The following is a 22,052-nucleotide window of genomic DNA, read 5'->3' as shown; positions in this document are numbered from 1 at the left end:
TGTGCGTTGAAATAGCTGCTTTCTTCATGAAACCACATTTTAATTGAAAGAGCAGCTGACAAGACAAACCAGGGTGAATCACAATTGAGTATTGAGCAAATATTAAGTGAAAGCAGCAAGCCTGTCATTTTGAGGAAAAGTAAATTAACAGTATTTTTGCCAAAGATAAAACTTAAGCTTTTGAATCAAAATTAGAATTTTGGAATTTTTATCTATCACAGTGAGCTTGACACTGCCTGTCAGTATTACAGGCTAAATTTCAGGATAAATCTTGAGTCTAGTAACTTCCTCCTGAGGTAAGCTGCCTTATTTTTGCTCTGCTGCCCAGATGAATGGAAGAGTTTCGTTATATTAACAGTATACAATCATTATTGCTACCATTATTTGTAAAGAGATATTTGTGAAATATATTTGTAATATATTTCACAAATATCTTTTTACAAATAATGGTAAGGATATTTTTTATTTTTGTATGAATTAAGTGATGCTTTCTGAGTATCATACAATAATATTTTGGTAGTTTAAAAGGACTAAAAATAAAAACTGGTAATGAGAATAAAACAAAACAAAACACCCAGGATAAAAATGCCATACTTGTGATTCACTCATACTTTGTTTTTCTTTTTTTTTTTTTCAGAGACAGGGTCTTGATCTGTCACCCAGCCTGGAGTGCAATGACAAGAGCACAGCTCCCTGCAACCTCAATATCCCTGGCTCAAGCAATCCCCCACCTCAGCTTCCCGATTACAGGTGTGTGTACCACTTTACCTGGCTATTTTCTTTTTTTTTAAGAGATGAGGTTTTGCTATGTTGCCCACGCTGGTCTCAAACTCCCAGACTCAAGCAATCGTCCCACCTCGGCCTCCCAAAAGGTAAGGTATACACCTGTATGTATACTTCATACAGGTATGAGCCACTGTGCCCATACTCTGCAATAATGTTTATTAATAATAATTACTGAGGAACAGTTTATTGAGCTCTTACTATGTGCAAAGTACGCTGCTTTGCCTGTCACGTAAGTTTTCTCTAACCCTGTCACCCAACCTGCATATTAGTCTGTGTTACACCCATTTTATAGACAACAGGGCTGACATGCACAGTGCCACCATTAGGGCAGGAAAGCTGGGCTCTGTACCCTGTTTGTGTGGCTCCACAGCATCCTCTTTCTGCCACACTGTACTGTCATTCCGTGATTAATGAGGCTATGCTGCCTAACTAGCCATAAATGAGGGAAAGATTTCCATATTCCCCGCAGAGAAGTGGATATCTTTAGGAGATGTTTCTAACCTTTGACTGACAAACCCCCTCTACCCTCAAACCAAGACGGCAGCACCCCCTCCCAATGAAGCCCTGATGATCCAATGTGACTCTAGTCCCCTGTCCATTGTGTACTTGAGTAGGAAAAGACACCTGGATCAAGCCAGGCCAATGAGATTCTCTCATTACAACACTGAAACACAGACTGTGTGACCTCTGGTCTAAAAATGCCCAGTTTCCTGTTATTTTCTCCAAAGCCTTATTATTCAATTGCTTGGAATCTATAAGAGGCTCTGGGTGCTTTAGTTAAGCTCTGTTTCTCTGTTTTGTTGTTGTTTATTTTTTGTAAATGATGACTTAAGCTAGCTCAAGTTGGTCTGTTACTTGAAACACAAAGAAACTTACTTAAAACTTTACTATCATAAAAGCACAGATGAGAGAAGGCACTGAAAGTAACTCTGGGTAGTATATCTCACTTTAAGTACCCAGTGACTGACTACCACAATTTTAGCTGGCAAATTGTAAAATATTTCTTCCACCCACTCCCCTATCCGAACACCAAACTACCAACTTAGGTCATATAAGTGGAACAGGAATTCTTACTCTAGAACTTGAGACTATTCATAATGCCTCGTTTAATGGATTTTCCACCCAGGTCCCTGATACATGCCAGCTCTTTCTCCACCCATTACAGACCAACATTTTTTTAAATGTTGTCTGACTGTTGCTTGCTTTAATTCTCCAAATAACTGCAGGAATGTCTTTGGCAGGTTCTGACAGATTCTGGGCCTTCCTTTCCATGCTGCCTACAGATCACTCATATTGACTTCTCACCTTCTCAGTGACAGCTACTTACACCATACCCTCTCTGTCCTCCCCAGAAAACACCTGATATATCCTGATACAATGATATAATCCCAGAGAAAACAAAGTGCTTGCCAACCCACCACTCACCCAGGTTTCCAGTATGTTTACTATGATGGGAATGATAGCAAAGTCTAAAACAGCCCCTCCATTCTAAAGGCATCCAGTCAATTGCTTGTAAATCTCTCAAATTTCTTTTCCTACTATAATTTCTCATGTCTGAGGAACAGCCCGGAAGCAAATTGCTTTTGGAAGTTTTCACAAAGATCTATTCAGCCCTTTTAGTGAGTTATCTAAATGGGGGAGGGAAAGGCATTTTCAGCTGTGACGGCATGGGATGTTTTTCGTATGCTTGAGCAATTCAAAAAGGACTTTGTTTTCAAACTTGGCATGTATGAAGTCTTGGATAAAGACCAGAGCCTTTGACAAGTTTGAAGAAATGGATTTGGAAACAATAAAAGAAAATGAGGGCAGCTAACTACCTTCTCCACCTCTGCTCTCTACATAGGTCATTTTCCTTACATCCAGAATGAGTTCTCAATAAATCACTCCTTTATATTGGCAGGTTTCCTTCTAACAAAGGCACACATTGGTTAATCTTCCACTAATACATTTTCCTTTGATCTGGAACATAAACTTCTCTGTCCATTAACCATAGTTATGACCATGATCATTCATCTAATAAGTAAAACAGAACCATTCAAACCTGTGAGATGCTGCTCCCTGAGAAAATAATACCCCATTCCCCCAACAAGGAGCAGCATGTCCTCACGACCAACAAGGAGTCATTTAACCAAGGCCAGAGAACAATGATGAACTCTGAGGACAGGAAATGACAGCTCTGCGTTCTACTTTAGTTACTGTGGTGTGTTGTAAGGTATCTCCTCTTCCTTAGAATCCCCCAAGATGGCTAAGGCCCCACCAGAGACAAGTGACTGAAGAAACATGACACACTAAAAAGACTGAACTGTGAAAGAGAAAATACACTGAAGGAAGGGAGGCAGGGCGGGAGGAAGGGAGGCAGGGCAGGAGGAAGGGAGGCAGGGCGGGAGGAAGGGAGGCAGGGCGGGAGGGAGGGAGGGAGGGAGGGAGGGAGGAAGGAAGGAAGGAGGGAGGGAGGGAGGGAGGGCAGTTCCGGGCTGTTCCTCAGACATGAGAAATTATAGTAGGAAGGAAGGAAGGAAGGAAGGAAGGAAGGAAGGAAGGAAGGAAGGAAGGAAGGAAGGAAGGCAGGAAGGCAGGCAGGCAGGCAGGCAGGCAAGAAAGCAGGCAAGAAGGACTGAATTTATTAATCTGGGTGGGGTGGAACTTAAAGAAAAAAAGATAATATAGCCACAAAAAAGTGGGTTTTCAATTTTAAATAATTAATTTTAATTTTTGAAGTCGTATGCCTCTATTTAACAAAACACACACACAAAATCATCAGATTGGCAGAGCTATTGTCTCTGACTTCTCCACTGGCTAGGGCCATCTGCCTTGAGACATTTATGTTTGTAGCTTTGGCTGTGCTTCTCAGAATTAGGACTGTTTTTTAGGTATCTGAGCATATGCCAACCGTCTGAAACATCCGTGTAAATCGATCTGAGAAACAGTGAAAACCCCATACCAAACATAAACGGAGTGGGCTTACCTGATGTGCCCGGCTGGCAGTTGCACTGGTAGCCATTGACCAGGTCGATGCAGCGACCATCGTTCAGGCAAGGGCTGCTATAACATTCATCAATCTGGTCACTGCAGATGGCGCCCATGTACCCAGGATTGCAGATGCAGGTGTAGGAATCAATACCATCCTGACACTGACCATGGTGGCAAGGATCGGGGTCACAGTTGTCAATGTTCTCCTCACACAACACACCAGTGAAACCTTTGGAAATAATTTTATCAAGGATTCTCAAAAACCACGGCAGATACTCCACACCAGAACACAAGTGTAGCTACATCCATTTACTCTACACATTCCATGTGTGGTCAATTAATACTGCAGGTCTTGAGCGGTAGAAAATGACTATCTGCATTGATTTAGAAAGCATGCCTGGAGAGAGGTGCTTAAAATAAAGATTTCCAAATCAAATTTTAGAATTGAAATACGTTTGCAACTGATCAATAGTTTCATTGCAGAGATGCTTTAACTGCATCTTCATTTTTTATTAGGCTTCAGGTATAACAGCTCAAAACATTTTTCCTCTATATATTTATCTTTGTATTTCTTTCTTCCCAGCCCAATTTACAAGTTAATGATTTTATGTATCTTATGTTCCCAGTTCAGACTTTGGAGGTAAGAGAGCTTTATTTTACTCCTCTCAGCTCCTCGGACGGTATTATGCATATATAGTAGTTTTAAATAAATACTGGTTGAATAAAATGAATGAACCTGTTACGAGCATTTAAAAGAAAAAGAGACAAGAGTTCCTTTCTTTGAGGCTTAAATAGACAAACATTATATCTTTCCCTAGAAGACTCCAGGAGACCTCTCCCCATTTTTAAACCTGAGCTAAAGGTTTTTAATCCCTTTGAAACTTATCCTCTACAAGAAGAATCTGGCCAGGGAAAGACAAAATTTGGATTCTCCAACAAAGGGCAACTATTTGCAAAAAGAAAGAAAGTGGCTCATCTGAGTTGTCCTAACCTAAGTAGGTCTAATACTTGAAATATTAACTTTTTGTACTAATTTTCACAACTAAATTTGCTTTTCTGTGATCAGAAATAAATTATATGCATGATGCCTGTAATCTTTAAGATTCCATTCTCTAAAATTAGATAATGTCTTCAATTATATAAATAACTTCTTTCTCAAGCAGTCAGACGATAAAGAAGTTCACTTCTAATAATTTCTAACCTTTCTGTATAATATTGGCCTGTGTAAAAGGAAATGTGTAATAGGGAACATCTGGCTTACTGAAATCCAATCCCAAGTACAAAATGTGATTACAAACCCAGAAATGCAGAATATTTGTGCACAGATCGTTTTTGACTCTAGTTGCAGAAGTCAGCAAAGAGGACCCAAACTTTCCCAGTTAAAGCTTTCTCTCCTGTCATTTACACACTTGATTCTCAATCCTATTTGGTGTCTTTTATGCAGAATACCCCTGCAATTGTATACATTCAGCCTTTAAATTTCTGGGCCTTCTCTCAGTCACTTGCTTCAAGAAACACAGAACCAGGCCTCCTGTTGAGAAGCCCCAATGAAAAATAGCTTTCAACTGGAATTCTTCTCTTTCCTAAATGAGTAAATCTAGCCAGCTGGAAACTTACTGCTGCCAAAGTCTGTCCCAGAAAGACATGGATACCAAATGGAAATATCTGGGCCAGACCACTGTTGTGGTGGAGGAGGCAGGTGCTGTAGAAAAAGAGAGCAGCAAAAAATTTGCTAGAAGCAGCTCTTCCTAAACACAGAGGAGCCCCTGGGAGTGGACTGACCTGGTAGAGCAGCTAGCAGAGGACAGGGACAAACACCCTATTTTGTTCAGATGGACCTACCAAGGAGACGAAGAGTGAGAAGAATCTTACCTGTGGCACACTGGCATTCATAGCCATTTGGGTGATCGATACACTTTGCCCCATTCAGACACGGAGTACTGGAACAATCATCAATATCAATCTGGCAAACTGGCCCAGTAAAACCTCAAAAAGGGACAGTGGTAACATGAGTTGAAGGATTATCTTGCATCTTCCTTTACTATGAGAATGATGTCCAGGGAGGGGTGGGTTAGGTTACTGGCAGGGCTTATACCAATGGGTCAATAAGCCTATGCTTTATTATTCTCCCCAACAGGTAACTGGAATAACCAGGTGACACTCAGGGAATCAGAGGCAGTTGTGGTGTGTCTCCACCATTGCTTCTTCACAGACAGACTTCACTTATAAAGGAAGGATGTAGGAAGTGAAATTTATAGGTGGAAACGTCAAACGAGTAACTGTAGCTTCAGAGGCAATGGAAACCTTCTCTCTGAAGATACAATGGGGTAAGATGCAGTCTATGGAGGACAATTTGGCATATCTTCAAAAATAGCTTGAGGAAAAAAAAGGAGAGACACAGAATCCTGGAAAAATTGGCATGTGTTTTCTGTTCCTGAACTCATGGGTGAAATGTCTAAAAATAACAGTCTCACAGAGGGCCTTCAAGAATACGACCCATGGGAAAAAAACAAAATCCCGTATAGCCTACAACTAAGGCTTCTGTGAGGTATGAACATTCTGAAATATACACACAGACGAAAAGGTCATGGGCCATTCAAGAATAGACTTGGACTTCTGGCCACAAAGGATTTGTAAGATATAGTAGCTAAAACAAATTCTCTATTTCTGTACACACACACTCCTATCACCAAGCACTTACTCTAATGATTTCCTCATGCACAGCCCACACACGTTCTCTCCCTGCTTTCTTCCCTGTGGTCAGTTGGCTTTGTGCTTTAAGAGAAAACAGGGCCAGGTGGTGGGCACTTACCAGGAGGACACAGGCACTGGAAACGATTGACTTTATCCACACACTGCCCATTGTTCACACAAGGGTTGCTCTGACATTCATTTATTTCTAATTCACAATGCACACCTTTGAAACCTAAACAAAACAGACCACACAAGTGGCTTAAAGAGACAGAAAGGTGTATTCCAGACAAAGAAGCACAAATTTGCAATGATAACTACATTCTCTGCGAGTCCACACACTCCTGCAGAGAGAAAAGGAACTCTGCCATGATGAGAAATAGTCACTCCAAGGATCAAGCAGGACAGGGCATACTGTGAGATACCCATGTTACTGTGAAAAGCGGGAAGGGATTACTGTAAAAGACGTTGGCAAGACCTAGCATATAAACAAGGACTGCTCCACATTTTCTGTGATAAATCCATACTTCCTGGACTGTGGAAGGCCCAAAATGTCCCCACTCTATGTTCCCAAAGACAAGCCGAGCTGGAGCTGGTGTTGCCTTCAGGGTGCAGTTCAAGGTCAGGAGTGCCTTTCAAGGCTGAAGTAGCTGGCAGCCTTCATCAGGCAGAGCAGCCAATGTTAGCCATCATTTCAAGCTGGATTTGGCTGTATCCTCTGAAAATTAAAGACATGGTCTCTGCAGAAGAGCTCCAGAATACAACTAAACATGTACTGCACTTTAGCTAAATGGAAACTTCCTATATAATTGTGGATAAAATTTATTTCTATAAATGGAATGGTATGGTATTTATAATTACATGAAGGTATCAGAAAAACTTGCTATTTAAAGGATTCTTATAGTAAATCATTTTTGAAATTTTCTATTACATGTGGATTTTGATATAACAGGCTTGTTTAACTTGGTCTACATAGCTTGGTGAATTCTAGCACTGCCTTACTCTTTGAGGAAGGAAGGTTTGCTTGTGAACCCTGACTTCCTCTAGTCCCCAGTCAGCAAAGGAAATCAAATGCTGACAGAGCTCATCAGATTGCAATAGTATACTGAATGCTCTACCAGAGAAGTTCAGAACAGTCCCTCCTCTCTAGACCCCACATGCTGATGGGCCCACTTACCTGGCATGCACAGACATGTGAAGCCTCCAATCTTATCCAGACAGGTAGCATCATTCTGGCAGGGATCTGAATGGCACTCATTGATGTCCATCTCACAACGAGGTCCTGCATAACCTTTCAGACACTCACAGTGGAAGGCGCCATCTGTGTTCACACATTTTCCTGCATGCTCACAAGGATTGCTATTGGCTGAAAGACACAAGTACCAATTACTGGGATCAAAGCACTTGAGTTTCCACAAATGTGAACAACAGAAGAAGATCTGATGGTTATAGCATCAGGGCCAGGCCTTTTATAATATCATTCCCAATATTCTTTTTTCCTTAATTTAAAAAGAAATAAAAGCAGAGTATCCTCAACTGTTAGGCATTTCTGCTATTGCAGTTTCTGCCCAAACTGTCATTGAGGTATGGCTTTATATTAAGAATCAAGTACATACCTTTCATACATTTAATCCCCAGAATGGAATATATGGTTATGGTTATGCTGAAAGGTCACCTGTAAACACCGGCCACATAGCAAGAGGAATCTGAGGTTTGGGTGTATGTAACTTGCTCCTACAGTAAAACGTGCTTCAGTTTAAACATTTGCTGAGCTCAACAAACACTTCACAGAATAGAAAAAGTTCTGGGTACTTACCCATGGCACACTCATCCACATCTTCTGTGCAGTCAGCCCCTTTGTAGCCTTGTGGGCAGGTGCAAATATACTGTCCATTTAGGGGGTTGGTGTCACACAGTGCCCCCTTGTGGCAAGGATTGCTGATGCAGGCATCATCCAGATGACACAGGAGACCTGTCACAGGGTGGCGCAAAGGAGAACTAAGAGAAAATATCTCTCACTTGGGGAAGAGCTTTCTCTTTCACCCAGGAGGGAAAACCTCATGATCAGTTCCTCAGAAACCAACATAGAGATTTATAGGCAACTTCCGCTTTGCCTGACCTTACCCTGGGGACATGCTTGGCTACCAGCAAAGTACCTAGCTGCAACCCTAGACTCTGATCCTGAGCCCTCAGCTAGACCTCTCCTTCAGTGCAGAGACATCTACAGGCCAGAAAATAAGACGGAGATAGGGGCCGGGCGCGGTGGCTCACGCCTGTAATCCCAGCACTTTGGGAGGCCGAGGCGGGTGGATCACAAGGTCAAGAGATGGAGACCATCCTGGCTAACACAGTGAAACCCCGTCTCTACTAAAAATGCAAAAAATTAGCCGGGCGAGGTGGTGGGCACCTGTAGTCCCAGCTACTTGGGAGGCTGAGGCAGGAGAATGGCGTGAACCTGGGAGGCGGAGCTTGCAGTTGCGTCACTTCACTCCAACCTGGGTAACTAAGCGAGACTCCGTCTCAAAAAAAAAAAAAAAAAAAAAAAAAAGAAGACAGAGATAGGAAAATGGAGCGACCATCCAAATAGTGTGCCAGATTTAGCAAATAAAATAGAGGATGTCCAGTTGAATTTTAGATAAACAAGAAGTAACTTTTAGTATGTCTCAAATATTCCATATAGCCTATATTTTATCTGGAATCCTACTTCCCCAATATTATGCTACCTGATGATCATGGGGCCACCTGAACACCATCAGCCTCTACTAGAGTAACCTTTTAATAGCACCAACGTTCCTGATTCAGGTGGCCCCAGGTCTCTGAAGATATTACTAGGCTTCCTGTTTTATATAGTTCACATGGGAACTGGATTTTCCAGTCTGCAATTAACTTAAGAACAGGTAACTAAGGCTTCTTCCACAAAGCTGGAGCTAGGGCTTTTGGAAAGGCATCCATGAAAGAACATTTCAAAACTGCTGGGCAGAAAGTTCTCCCAGCTAAATTATCTTCTCCCATCACCTTCCTCCTTACATTGCTCTCCTTCTTCTAGAACTAGTAGCTGTTAAATTGAGAGGTGAGAGGAATGTTAACCTGGTAGCATGTAAAAATCTTCCCTGAGGGGAATATTTTCATAGACATTGAGGGTTAGAAGGCACTTAAATGTTTCTCTCCTGCCAACTTCTTCTGAGTAAATAGATGGTTTCTTCTTAAAATGAAGCCTGCGGATCCATTTCTTAGCCATTTTATCTTAATAGCTGAGGTGCTTTTCAGTCTAAGATCTTAAGGACTTCAGCAGATGCTCCAAAGACAATAGTTACTAACTTTCCTTTTTTGGAATGAAAAACTAAAGTATGAAGAGTTGAGAAGAGAGCCTAAAGTCCTAAGGAGGAAGACTATCTTCACAGCACTTTGGTTAGCAGGTTACATTTCTGGAACAGTCCTGAGTGATATGTTCCCACAGATGGTTAACTCAAAGAATACAGCTATTTGGGATGAAAGAGAAGGCAGAGTCCTGAATGCCCCCGCCCCTTCCCCGTTTCTAGCTCCGTCCTTCTGCTAACCTACCTGCCTTCCCCTCTGGGCACATGCAAGAGAAGGAGGCCACACGGTCGATGCAGGTGGAGCCTGGAGTACAGGAGGCGAAGGCACAATCATCAATGTTCTCACTGCAGTCATCTCCACTCCAGCCGTTGACACACACACAGCCATAGCCTCCATTGCGGTTGGCACAGGTGCCCCCATTCTGACAGGCATTGGGCTGCAGCAGGCATTCATCCACATCCTCTGTGCAGAACTGTCCTTTTAGGGGAAAATTACTTTTGATTAGAGCTCTTGAGTCTCAAAGGATTAGTACCATACCAGCCCCCACACACACTTCATCTTCAAGTGACCTGTCTGAAATTAAGGCAAGCAGAGCTCACAGAAGGCCAGGTCTTCACATGAATTTTAAGGCCAACTTGAGCCATCCAAATGACATTTATTCTAGGCAAATCATTTCAAGATGAATAGAATAGTTCCTACCGCTAGAAACTCTAACAACATGAGGGTTTAGCCAACCTATCAGAGAGAAGGTAAAACCTGTAGGACCCTTGAGTTAACTAATCCCTGGGTCAATGAACATATAAGTAAGAAGAGCAAGGAAAGAAGAGGATAAAAGATGAGTAAGAAAAAAAAAGAAAAGGAACCTATATGCCAAACATTAGGGTAACTGTTCTATATCTTGACTGTATCAATGTCAATACCCTGCTTATAATATTATGCAACAGTTCCATAAGATGATGTTATCACTGGGAGACACTAGATAAAGGGTACAGGAAATCTTTCTGTATTAATTCTCATAACTGTGCAAAACTACAAGTATCTGAAAATAAAAAGTCTAATTTTTGAAAATGTTAGGGCAAGCAACATAGGGCAGAGAGAAGACATGAAAGATGTTGAAAATCTCTGATAAAGTATGGATGTGAAGGGCAAGGCCAAGAATAATGAGACTGGAGCAAGCTGTGCTCAGCCTGAGGCACTCCATACTTAAAGGATGGGGATTTGTGGAAGAAGACATGGAAAGTCCACCCAATGTACTAGGAGATGAAAAAAGGACTGGTATGCACTGCCTGAAAAAGACCACACTAAAGGAAGCTAAACATGAGCCCACATCTGGCTAGGTTGCAGGCCACCAACTATAGCAACAATGGAGACTAAGGCAAAGGCTCTTAAGTCCCTTAACAAAGAACAAGAGAATGTCTTCAACTTACAACCCAAGAATCTGTGGTTAACAAAAGCAGTATAGGGCCAGATCATATGAGCTATAAAATAAATTGGTGGTTGGTTTTATTTGAGGTCTTTTAAAAACAGTTTAGAGAGCTACCAAAGGAACTAAAATTTAGATCATCCGAATTCTCTAAAACATGGTAAGTTGTTGAAAATAAAAAAATGTCAAGGTGTCCTTCATTCTTCCTTTGTAAATAAAACTCAACAAATAATTTTAAAAGGCACTCTGATAAAGAGACCTCCTAATAAAAAAAAGAACACAGTATTTGCGCTTAGAAAATGCCAAGGCTATCTCCAGACTCGGAATACCTAGCAATTTGACTGGCTCATGTAACTGTAGAAGGCCTGTTAGCCATTATTACTCACAGATGCTAGTTGTATCTGACTTAACCTGACTGCCTGTTCTTTATTCCTATCTAACATGTACCTCCATTACTATAGAACCAATATCACTCTATCACACTTATTTGGTTGTACTTCTGTCTCCCACTACTTGGTTGCAGTTTAGAGGTTTTTTTTTTTGTATTCCCAGCCAAGAGCCAATTGCCTAGGATGGCAGGATGGGTATGTGGATGTCTCTGGAACTCTGTGTTCAGCATAACCCTTCCATGCTCCTCTCCTAAGTCCAGCCATATAATTCTTGAAGAAGCAACCACGTCTTTACATGATCAAACCCTCCTGGCCATAGCTGACTGACCTAAGATGGGCATCTGATCCAAGCTACATCGCTGTATCTCTCCCAAATTATTGGAGTAGGACCACTTTGCCACATAGACCAAAAAGATGAGGAGGCTGGTCTGCAGAGAAAGTGATATGGGTGAATAAGCAGTGCACAGAGAGCCAGGCACAGTGGCTCACACCTGCAAACCCAACATTTTGGGAGGCCAAACAGGAAGATCACTTGAGCCCACAAGTTAAAAGACCAGCCTGCAGGCACTACTCGGAAGGCTGAAGTAGGAGAATCACTTGAGTCATGATCATGCCACTGCATCCCAGTCTGGGCAACAGAGCAAGACCCTATCTCAAAAAAAGAACAATAGAAAAGATGTGCACAAAGGGAAAAAAACACGGTGGCATTCAAGTTGTTGGTTCCAATTGTTACTGAAGCCCAACTACTAGTAAGCCTACTCAGTGGCATAGCCATTCTGAGAGATGCCCCTTGCAACAGGTCTTTCTAATTTGAAACGAGGTTGTGTCAACTGCAACCCAAAGTATTAACACAGAAAGAGTGAATGAGGGATGAGGCAGTGAATGGGGGAGGTAATGAGGGAAATGAGGGAGGGAGAGGATGAATAAGAAAGAGAGAACACTGAGGTAGTGAGTGAGGGAGTGACTGAAAGGAGTGAGCGAGGGAGGCAGTGCGTGACAGAGTAAAAGATGGAGGGAGGTGAGAAAGGGAAGGAGGGAGTCAGTGAGTGAGTGAAGGAATCAGAGAGTGAAGGAGGGAGGGAGTGAGCACACTGGCAATAATCTCCCTCAGGGCAGATGATGTCATTTATTACAGAAACTCTGCTGTCTTATAGTGCTAGCAGAAATGGTACCTCAAAGTAATGAGAGCTGTGTTATTAGGATGCAGGTGGGATTGAGAAATGAAAACATGACCAAGAAGTAGGTGAAGAGTTACTGCAACATGAAAATTGCTGAGTCTCATCTATTATATTTATGCTAACTCAAATATCCACAATACCCACCAACCAAACTGACTTGCTGAATGTGAACAATTTAGATGTAATTTTCCTTTATTGAAGCTTTGTGATAATTTTGGGTACTGTAAGACACAATGTGTTTAAAGCTATTTTGTATACATTTCTTATGCACTATAATAAGCAGACACTGAAATAATGTAGCAAGACAAAGTAGGTAAATAAAGGAAAGGAAATGTGGCACTCTTGGGAAAGGAAACCAGTAGCCATTGACTGCCTACTGAGAAGCAAGCACTGTGCTTGGACTCTCATAAAAATTGTCTCATTTAAATCTCAGGACACAGTCTCAGAAAGGTAAAATAATGTGTCTTTGTAAGACAGTGAGTGGAGGACAGTTGAGATTTGAACTGGAGCTGCCTTACTCCAAAATTCTTAACAAAGACCTGAGGTGAGAATCTGACCATATCAAGCCATCTCTGCATGTCTTGGGCTTCCCAAGGGCACACAGGCATGGGGAAGTGGATGGGATGGAGGAGGTGAGGACTCATCATGACTCAAACAACTGGTTGCTGGAAACACTTGTGACTGCAAACTCCTGTCTAAAAGGGAAATGTATTTTTAGGTACAGTCCACTGTTTTTTGTTTTGTTTTGTTTTTTTCTGAAACGGAGTTTTGCTGTGTTGCCCAGGCTGGAGTGTGGTGGTGCGATCTTGGCTCACTGCAAACTCCACTTCCCAGGTTCACTCCATTCTCCTGCCTCAGTCTCCCGAGTAGCTGGGACTATAGGCGCCCGCCACCACGCCTGGATAATTTTTTGTATTTTTAGTAGAGACGGGGTTTCCCCGTCTTAGCCAGGATGGTCTCGATCTCCTGACCTTGTGATCTGCCCACCTCGGCCTCCCAAAGTGCTGGGATTACAGGTGTGAGCCACCATACCCGGCCAGTCCACTGGTTTTTGAATGAGACTGAATTTTGAAGATTACCTGTCTTCACTGAACACCTTTGGACCATGTATCTGTTTGACAGTGCTTGTTAGGGACAGGTAATTTAGAGATCCAAGAAGACACTGGCTTATAAGTAATTAGCTACTGGATGGATCACACTTCTCTAAGGTTCAGGCACATTTCTACAGATTCACATTTCCTCCTAGTCCCATTTCTGCCAGATTATTTTCTCCCTATTAAACTTCTATCAACTGGTTCTAAAATTCGGATTAGGAAGAACAGTAACCAGGATGGCCATAACACTTGCTTATTCTAAAATTCCCAGTGGAACATCTGCTACGACACAACAACTTGCTTCACGTCACCACCCTCCTGGCACAGGAAAAACCAGTGCAGAAGCCTAAAAATAAAAAACTTCAGGTTCAGGAAGGTAAAAAAAGGAAACAAAATCTTCCCAAGTTCACACGGTTGGTGAGTGAGAGTGCTGCACTGAAACCCGGATTGGTCTGACTGCAAATCTGATGCTCTTTGACTGCAGCAGAGTTGAGTATTCAGCCCTGGATGTGATCAACACAATCCACAGATGAGGTCCCTGATCCCAGGGTCTTATAGCACCCTGAGAAGGCACAGGTGCATAAGACAGTTAAGGAACACTCATATTAGAGAGGAATAAAGGCACAAGGTCACTAGATACTTGAGTGGTAAAAGTTCTTGGCGATCACCTAGAGGTCTTAAGTGTATGCTCTATGGTCACTGAGTTTATCCCACTGGCGCAAGAAAGCACCAACCTGGGCTGGTGGTTGAAGATTTACAGAGGAATACAGGATTAAGTCTTAAACATATTAAAATAACTGGAGTGTATTCTTTGGCTGGGGTTTTAAAAGAAGAAAAATTTGGAGGTCATTGAGGCTTTGAATTTGAGTATGAATTCAGAACTTGATACAACAAGTAAAGGAGGATGAGGAAAGACATGATCAATATTGTGTTTGAAGGTAAGTTAGACAATAGAATATAGAAGGGATTAAAAGCAAATGAGTTTGTTAGTAGGGAAAGGAGGAGGGAGCACTAAGTTATAGGCTACCTAGCAAATAAAAGCCTTTGGTGAAACAGGAGAGCTGTATTGTTTCCATGTCCTACCAAGCTACTAAATCTTCAATACAAACAAGTGTCAGCATGTGTCATCACCTGTGTCAACATACAAACTTTGCTGGTGAACTCCCAAAATGTTGCACAAAGCTCAGTTAGGCAAGTTTTCAAGGGCAATAATTATCCCTCTCACTAATTTCCACCTGCCAGATATTGCAGGCTACTGTCATTTTTTTAACATCAGGACTGAGGTAGAGAACTAGGCTCTTATTTCCTACGGGCAAAAGAGAAAGAAAACAACTTGTTTTTAAAAACTACCCTCTCTAATGCCACAATGACTCTGGAATAATCAGAAATGAAATGTTAAACTAGCATATCCTTGGCTGATACCTTAAACACTGAGTGCCACCTGTAACTACTGACAATTTTCTGGTTGATCACTTTTGCCTTGTAAATATACTCAAATCTATACTCTCCTTTGTACAGTTTATGCTAACCACAATAACTTTTGTTGATTCCTCAAACATTAAGTTTCCTCCTGCCTCAGTGCTGCTGCAGAAGCTGCTCTGTCCACCTGAAACATTTTTTCCCTGCTTATTCACATGGCTAGGTACTGTCTTATCAATAGAGTAGGTCTACAAATGCACATCTCATGATTCTCCACCACTACATCATTCCATTCAATCCATCCTGGAATGTATCACAAGCTGTGATTTTATATTTATTTACTCTTCACAGTCTCTTTCCCATTTTGCTATAAGCTTCAGGAGGACAGGGACAGTGTCTGCCATTCACCTTGGTATCTATGCCAGCCACGGCACTAGACACTAGTGGTGAAACTGACTTTGGACAGCATCTAATCTAACATGCTCATTTCACAGATGAGGAAACTAGGACCTGAGAGGTATAGCAACTTCTCCAACTTTGCACAGTTAGTTGGCAAAAGAATTAGAAGCAAAAATAGTTCAGTGCTGATAAAGACTTTGGGGTGTGAGATTGCTACAGATCAAGTTAGTTTTCAAAATAAAGAAGGCCAATCTGAGCTGACTGTTGAGAGATGTAGGGAAAGAGGAAGAAGCTAAGAGTACTACAAGTGAAGATAACATGGTATTATCAACCCACCATTAGCAAAGGAAGTATCCTGTTTTGGTTTTGCAGGAGTAGGGTCACCTCTATGCTGATCTTTTCTTGTTGCTCCATCCTCTGGCTTCTTCAGGCTGAACAAGTAACATTATGGGCATAGTTGGCCAGGCGCGGTGGCTCACACCTATAATTCCAGCACTTTGGGAGGCTGAGGCAGGTGGATCACGATGTCAAGAGATTGAGACCATCCTGGCCAACATGGTGAAACCCTGTCTTTACTAAAACTACAAAAATTAGCGGGCGTGATGGTGCATGCCTGTAGTCCCAGCTACTTGGGAGGCTGAGGCAGGAGAATCGCTTGAACCCAGGAGGCGGAGGTTGCAGTGAGCTGAGATCATGCCACTGCACTCCAGTCTGGCGACAGAACGAGACTCCATCTCAAAAAAACCAAAAACAAAAACAAAAATTATGGGCACAGGCTGTGGCAGTAAATATAACAGGGTGAACCTAAGAGGTCTGTGCTGAAATAGAAACCATGGCCTGGGCCTCATTAGCACCACGCTTCAGCCAAGTGAGCCAAGGACCACGGAACAGTCAGCATTTATGAGCTGTAACACGCGGGGACACAAACAGCTCATTACGGCTCTCTCAAGGCAAGGGCCCCACCCACAAACCACTAGTTTGACTTGGAGCTACAAGTGATGGGTAAAAAATAGAGGTGGACAACAAGAGAAAGAAAGAAAAGAAGAGAAAGGAATTGAAAAAAGTAAGGTGCTGAGACTCGGCTCTCACCCTTTCCAGTCATCTCTCAACTGTGAAGTCTGTGGGAAAAAGTTTGATCACATCACTGGTCCTGTTAAGGGTCAACTCTCATTGCAACAACAATCTCCACAACAGGAACAAATAAAAAATGAGCTTGGCTGGCCCTTGCCCTGACCCTGCTACCTTCTCATCTATGGCTGAGTCAAGAGAGCTCCATCTCCAATATACCCTCCCAACCAGCAGTCACCCAAGCCCCTGAGTTCTGGAGTTTCATCTCTTTCTGTATCACAGAAGATCATTCTTGTGACTTCTATCCTACAAAACCTCAGCTCTATACACAGGAGACTTTCTATCACGCTGCTGAAGTTGGAGATGAAGAACAAAGAACAAGCTTGAGAGTCCCATCACCTGCAGGGAATAAAGTTGGGTGAAACACTCTGTATAAACACTGCTGTCTACAGGCCCTACCTACTGAGAGGATGGTCTGGGAGTATCGATGTGACTAAGGGGATAATGTAGTTGTGGAAAGGATACTCATACAGAATAAACGCAAGAAATTCCTCTGCTAATTCTAGACACCATCATCTTTTTCAGGACTTCTCAAAGGCCTGGTTTCCCTGCATCATGACCAACGTATTTTCTAATGAGCTGCCAGGATGATCTTAACATGTAAAGTGGACTGTGCTGCTTGCTTGTTCAAATCCTTTGATGAATTCTTTGCATTTAGAATAAAATTCTAACACCTCCCTGTGTTTTCTGCCTGTCTCTTTAAGCTCTAACCACGAAATACCACTAGCTCCAGCCACTCTGGGCTTTTTTCATTTCTCAAAATGATCACATTCTTTCCCTCCTCAGTGACTAGCACATGTTATTCCTTGTGCCTGGGATAGTCTTATCCTCTCTCTCCCCAACTCCTACTCATTGTCTATGTCGAAAATGTTACCTTCTCAAAGAGACCTTACTTGCCTGTCACTAAACACAATTAGTTCTGCTTGTTAATATGCTCTCCAGATACATTCTATGTTTCCTGCAAGGCATTTAGTACAGTTCAAAATTTTACGGAGAACTATATTGTCTATGCCTGTGTTTCTCACTGGACTGTCAGTGCCATGAAGAAACGGGGGGAGCTGTTTCCCTCATCACTGAATCCCCAGCATGCAACACAGTCCCACGCTTAAATAAATATTCCTTAAATGAATGTTTATCTGCTTAAAGTTCTCTTATTTAAGTTACCCTAATCCCAAAATAATATTCATCTTTCAACTCACCCCTCTCATAGCAACAAACAGTGTCTCTATTCTGTTCCTACCCCAAGCGACTGTCACCCTTGTCTACACCACCAGTCTACACAGAAACCCCTCATCCCAGTCCCCTTCCTGTGTCACTAAACTCCATCTCATTCGTATACCACACCCAGATTCACCTTGCCTTTGCACACTAATCCTTCAACTACACCTCAAGGGCAACTCTACATTAAGGTGCACAACTTCCTTCTTTGACTGAAACCTGAGTTTTCCCTAAAGGCACCAGTCCAGTCAGCCCTCTGCGGTAGAGCTCCTGCAGTCCTCCTCTTTCAAACACTGCCACCAAGAAGAAACTAGGGGAGAAAGGGTGGGTTTTCTCTTTATTCCCCAACATCACTACTAACCTCAGCAGTAAAAACATATGTACTGAGTTATTTCTAGGTTCCAGATGTGATAATAAGTGCTTTACATTGATTGTCAAATGTAGTCTTCATATGTAATTAGTCTAGATTTACAGATTTAGTACAAACTTGGTGCACACTGAAGAAAAATACTAAAGTATCTTAGAAAGGTAAGAAGAGCTGTGAATTTGGAGATGAAGTTGGGCTGGGAACAACTGGAAAATTGAATGCTGTAATTCATTCATTCGTTATCTAAAAAATATATATGTATACACACACACACACGCACACAAACACAATGTGCCAGGCTCCGACTATACACACTGGGATTATAATGGTGAACAAAACAGCCATGGCTTCTGCCTGCAGAACTTACAAATAGCAGATTTATAAACAAACAAACAATGATGACACAGAGTGACAGGTGCTTTCATAGATACCTATTGCCTTGGGAGTACAGAGCAGGGAGAATAGAGAGGAACTAGAGAATGAAACTTTTAAGAGAAGGCCTGGGAGGAGCGTGCAAGAGGGAAGAAGTGTGTGAGAGGGTATGTAGAAAAAGGGTGGAGTACGGAGTATTTCAGGCAGAAAGTATAGGCTTGAGTTGAAGAGACAGCATGGCTCACTTGAGGCAATGAAAAAAAATTCTTGTGGTTGAATTATAAGACATGCATTAGGGGAGTGCAGAGAGGTGTAGCTGGAGAGGGAGTTACATGCACAGCCTTGGGACTAAATCCAAAGACAAGGAGGACCCACTGAAGTGTTTCCAGCAAAGAAATGACTCGATCCAATGCGTGTTTCAGAAAGTCCACTCTGCTGCAGTGAGGAGAATGGACTGAACTCCACCTCACCCCTCCAGGTCAACAAAAACTTCAAGCACTGCAGAGTCCAGGCTCCTGTGGCCACTATAGCAACGAGAAATACTGCAGTGCATCTGGGGCAGATTCCGAAGGCAGCAGCACTGAAAAGCATCCAGGCTCAGCCTCTGTGTGGATTGCCATGGAGGCTGGGCCAGTGCGGGGCATTCAGAAAGCTGACCCCCGCCACAGAGAATAAAGTGGTGTCAAGCTTCTGTCTCCTGCTGGGAGGCCCCACTCTCTGGCTCTCCCCACTTCCTTAGGCTGCTGGGTTATTGAGCCAGTTTACATAAAAGCCCCTCGCTGCACCAGGAGGAAAAACTAGCTGCAGCCAGGTTGAGAGTGAGGAGATACAAAGAGTACCCACCTCCCTTGTCTATGGGCAGGCAGTTCCTCTGCTCAGAATGAATAAAATGGAAAAAAACAACATGGCACCTATTGAAAGAGTCTACAACATAAAACATGGAGAATGTAATGCTTAAGATATTGATGAAAAGCACACTGGGAAAATTATTCACTTCCAGGAGCTAATACATTTAGAAAGAACTAGTTCTGTATGCTCAAGACATTTAGACATATTTATGTTCTACAAAGAAATAAAAAATAATATAGGACATTAGTCTCTGATCAAAGGGGCTGAGAGGCAGGCAGAAGAGGCTACAAAGGACTGACCTGACAATGAAGAAGTATAAGTCAGTGTTATAAAGAAGAACCTTAAGAGAGCTCTCACAGAACACAAAACAAAAAATGAACAGATTAAAAATCAAGAGAGACTTTAGCTCTGCAGACGAAAGAATGAAGATCTAATACAAAGATAATAGGTTTTCCTGACAACTGTACAACAAATGAAAAAGAGAGCAGGGAGCCCAGTGTTACGTATGAAAAAGAAGAAACACTCAACTGGCATTGCATTTCCCTAGAATAGTAACTGGAAGACACAAAGGAACAATGTGTAAGAACTTGATGAGATTAATTCGTGACCCAAGAATTTGATATCTAGTCAAGATACAACTTGTGTATGAAGACAACTAAATCAAGACATTTTTTGAATAACCAAATGGGTCCAACATGTAACTCCTCTGAAATAAAATTATTCAAAGATACTTATTTAGCTAAAATGTGAATGAAAATAAGGAACTCAGAAATGAAAATGCTGTGACATAATTGCACTAGTAGTTAGCACAACACAAGTAACACATAAAACAAAGTCGAAAATATTATAAATTGGGTTATAAAACTGTAAATATCAAGAATAATTTTAAAGAATATTCATATGTTTATAAATTTGATAACAATAATATAAATATTGAAACTCAGATTATTTATATAAAATCTAGGGAGTGAATGAAAGATATCAGAAGTATGCTAATTCCTCATCTTCAAGAGAAAGAAATCAATAAATACATTCTAATTTCTGACATTAAAATTAGATAGATAGATTGAAGTCCTTTAAAAATTAAAAAAAATACATAGTATAATATAAATTATCACACCATGGTCTGTTGTTCTCCTGGACCAATTTCCTCTTCCTAGAATGTGGCTTACGTTCTTGCTCTTTCCTCTCCTGTATCACATGAAATCAATATTTGGGTTGAGGACCACTAAGGTTATCTGAATCAAGGGTTCTTACTTTTCTCAACCTTACAGACCTCCGCATCCACTCCATATCACAAGCACACTCACATTCTACACTCCTGTTACAAGACACTCATTGTTCTTGTCCAAGATCTCAAACTTGGTACTTCCACTCTCTGACTATAACTTCCCCATCTTCTTCCTTTCCCATTCCCAGTAGACATCTTACCTAATGTATTCTCCACTAAAACCTGTAAGAGTAAACCCCTTCCAATAATCCACTTCATTAGCCAACGCCCTTTGAGCTGCCTTAGCTCTTAGTGTAGCTGAGCTCTATGGTCAATGAGATGAATAAAGTTTCTACCTCCTATAACCCTGTGTTGTGTGTGTGTGTCTCTCTCTTTCTTTTTAGTTGTGCAAAATCTTACACAGTGAGCTAAACACATTTTGCTCCTTCCTCCTTCCCCAAGCCTACTTTTTTCTTCAACTTCCTGCAATCTAGCTTCTTAGTCTTGTTTGTATTAAAACTGTATTTCAGAAAATTTCTAATAACTCAAATACTCTAATGAACATTTTGCGGTTATCATTCATATTTGAGTCTCCTGGTTGTCACTTATTAATAACCATGGTTTGTTAAAATCAGTCCTGGGAAGGTCAAAATAAGTAAGAGCAGTTTCCTGACTTCCAGAGACTGATAGTCTCTTACGCAAGCTGAGCACATAACCCAGTAAGAGTAGTGAAATATTACAGGAGCTGCCACCGAGGCGTTTAGAGTTGAGTTCACGGCAAGCTTCTAAGGCTGCATCCTTTGACTCAAGGATGCTATAATGGCTGAGCTCTCTTCCCACCTCTCAAACCTCCCCTTTTCTCACTTTCCTTCTTTGGATCCCATTCCTCATCCATTTTCTGAAGGGTGGATGTTTCTCATACTTCGGGTCCAAATCCTCTGCTCTTATCACTCCACCCAATTTCCCTCACAGACTTGACACATTCCATGGTAACCAAAAGACTCAAAATCTGAGTCTCTTGTCCCTGTCTGTATTCTGAGCTCCTGGGTCTCACGTTTTTCACTTGGAAAACTCATCTCCAACTTACCATCATCTCTATCCTATTTCTCCATCTCTGTCAACAGTTCCCATCCATTACTCAGACTCAAAACAGAAGTTCACTCTTCTCGATCACCTTCCTTACGCCACCAAGTACTTAGATGCTTCCCAATTCCTACCACTGTTTCTTTCAAATTCACATT

At 41.8% G+C, this 22,052-nt stretch overlaps 1 protein-coding gene across 2 annotated transcripts in view; it reads right to left on the bottom strand.

Moving 5' to 3' along the window:
* Positions 1 to 22,052, bottom strand: part of NOTCH2 (notch receptor 2) — a 189,632-nt gene that overhangs the window by 47,623 nt on the left and 119,957 nt on the right. For both annotated transcript variants that reach the window (XM_015147334.3, NM_001260662.1), the window contains 6 exon segments: positions 10,009 to 10,242; positions 8,264 to 8,419; positions 7,625 to 7,813; positions 6,569 to 6,682; positions 5,629 to 5,742; positions 3,752 to 3,985 (listed from right to left, as the gene is read on the bottom strand). In XM_015147334.3, the coding sequence (XP_015002820.3) occupies positions 3,752 to 3,985; positions 5,629 to 5,742; positions 6,569 to 6,682; positions 7,625 to 7,813; positions 8,264 to 8,419; positions 10,009 to 10,242 (1,041 nt within the window).

This window comes from Macaca mulatta, chromosome 1 (assembly GCF_049350105.2).
Source record: "Macaca mulatta isolate MMU2019108-1 chromosome 1, T2T-MMU8v2.0, whole genome shotgun sequence".
NCBI classification, from domain to species: Eukaryota; Metazoa; Chordata; class Mammalia; order Primates; family Cercopithecidae; genus Macaca; species Macaca mulatta.
Note: the sequence above shows the minus strand (reverse complement) of the source record. Positions and strands in the feature narration are given on the sequence as shown.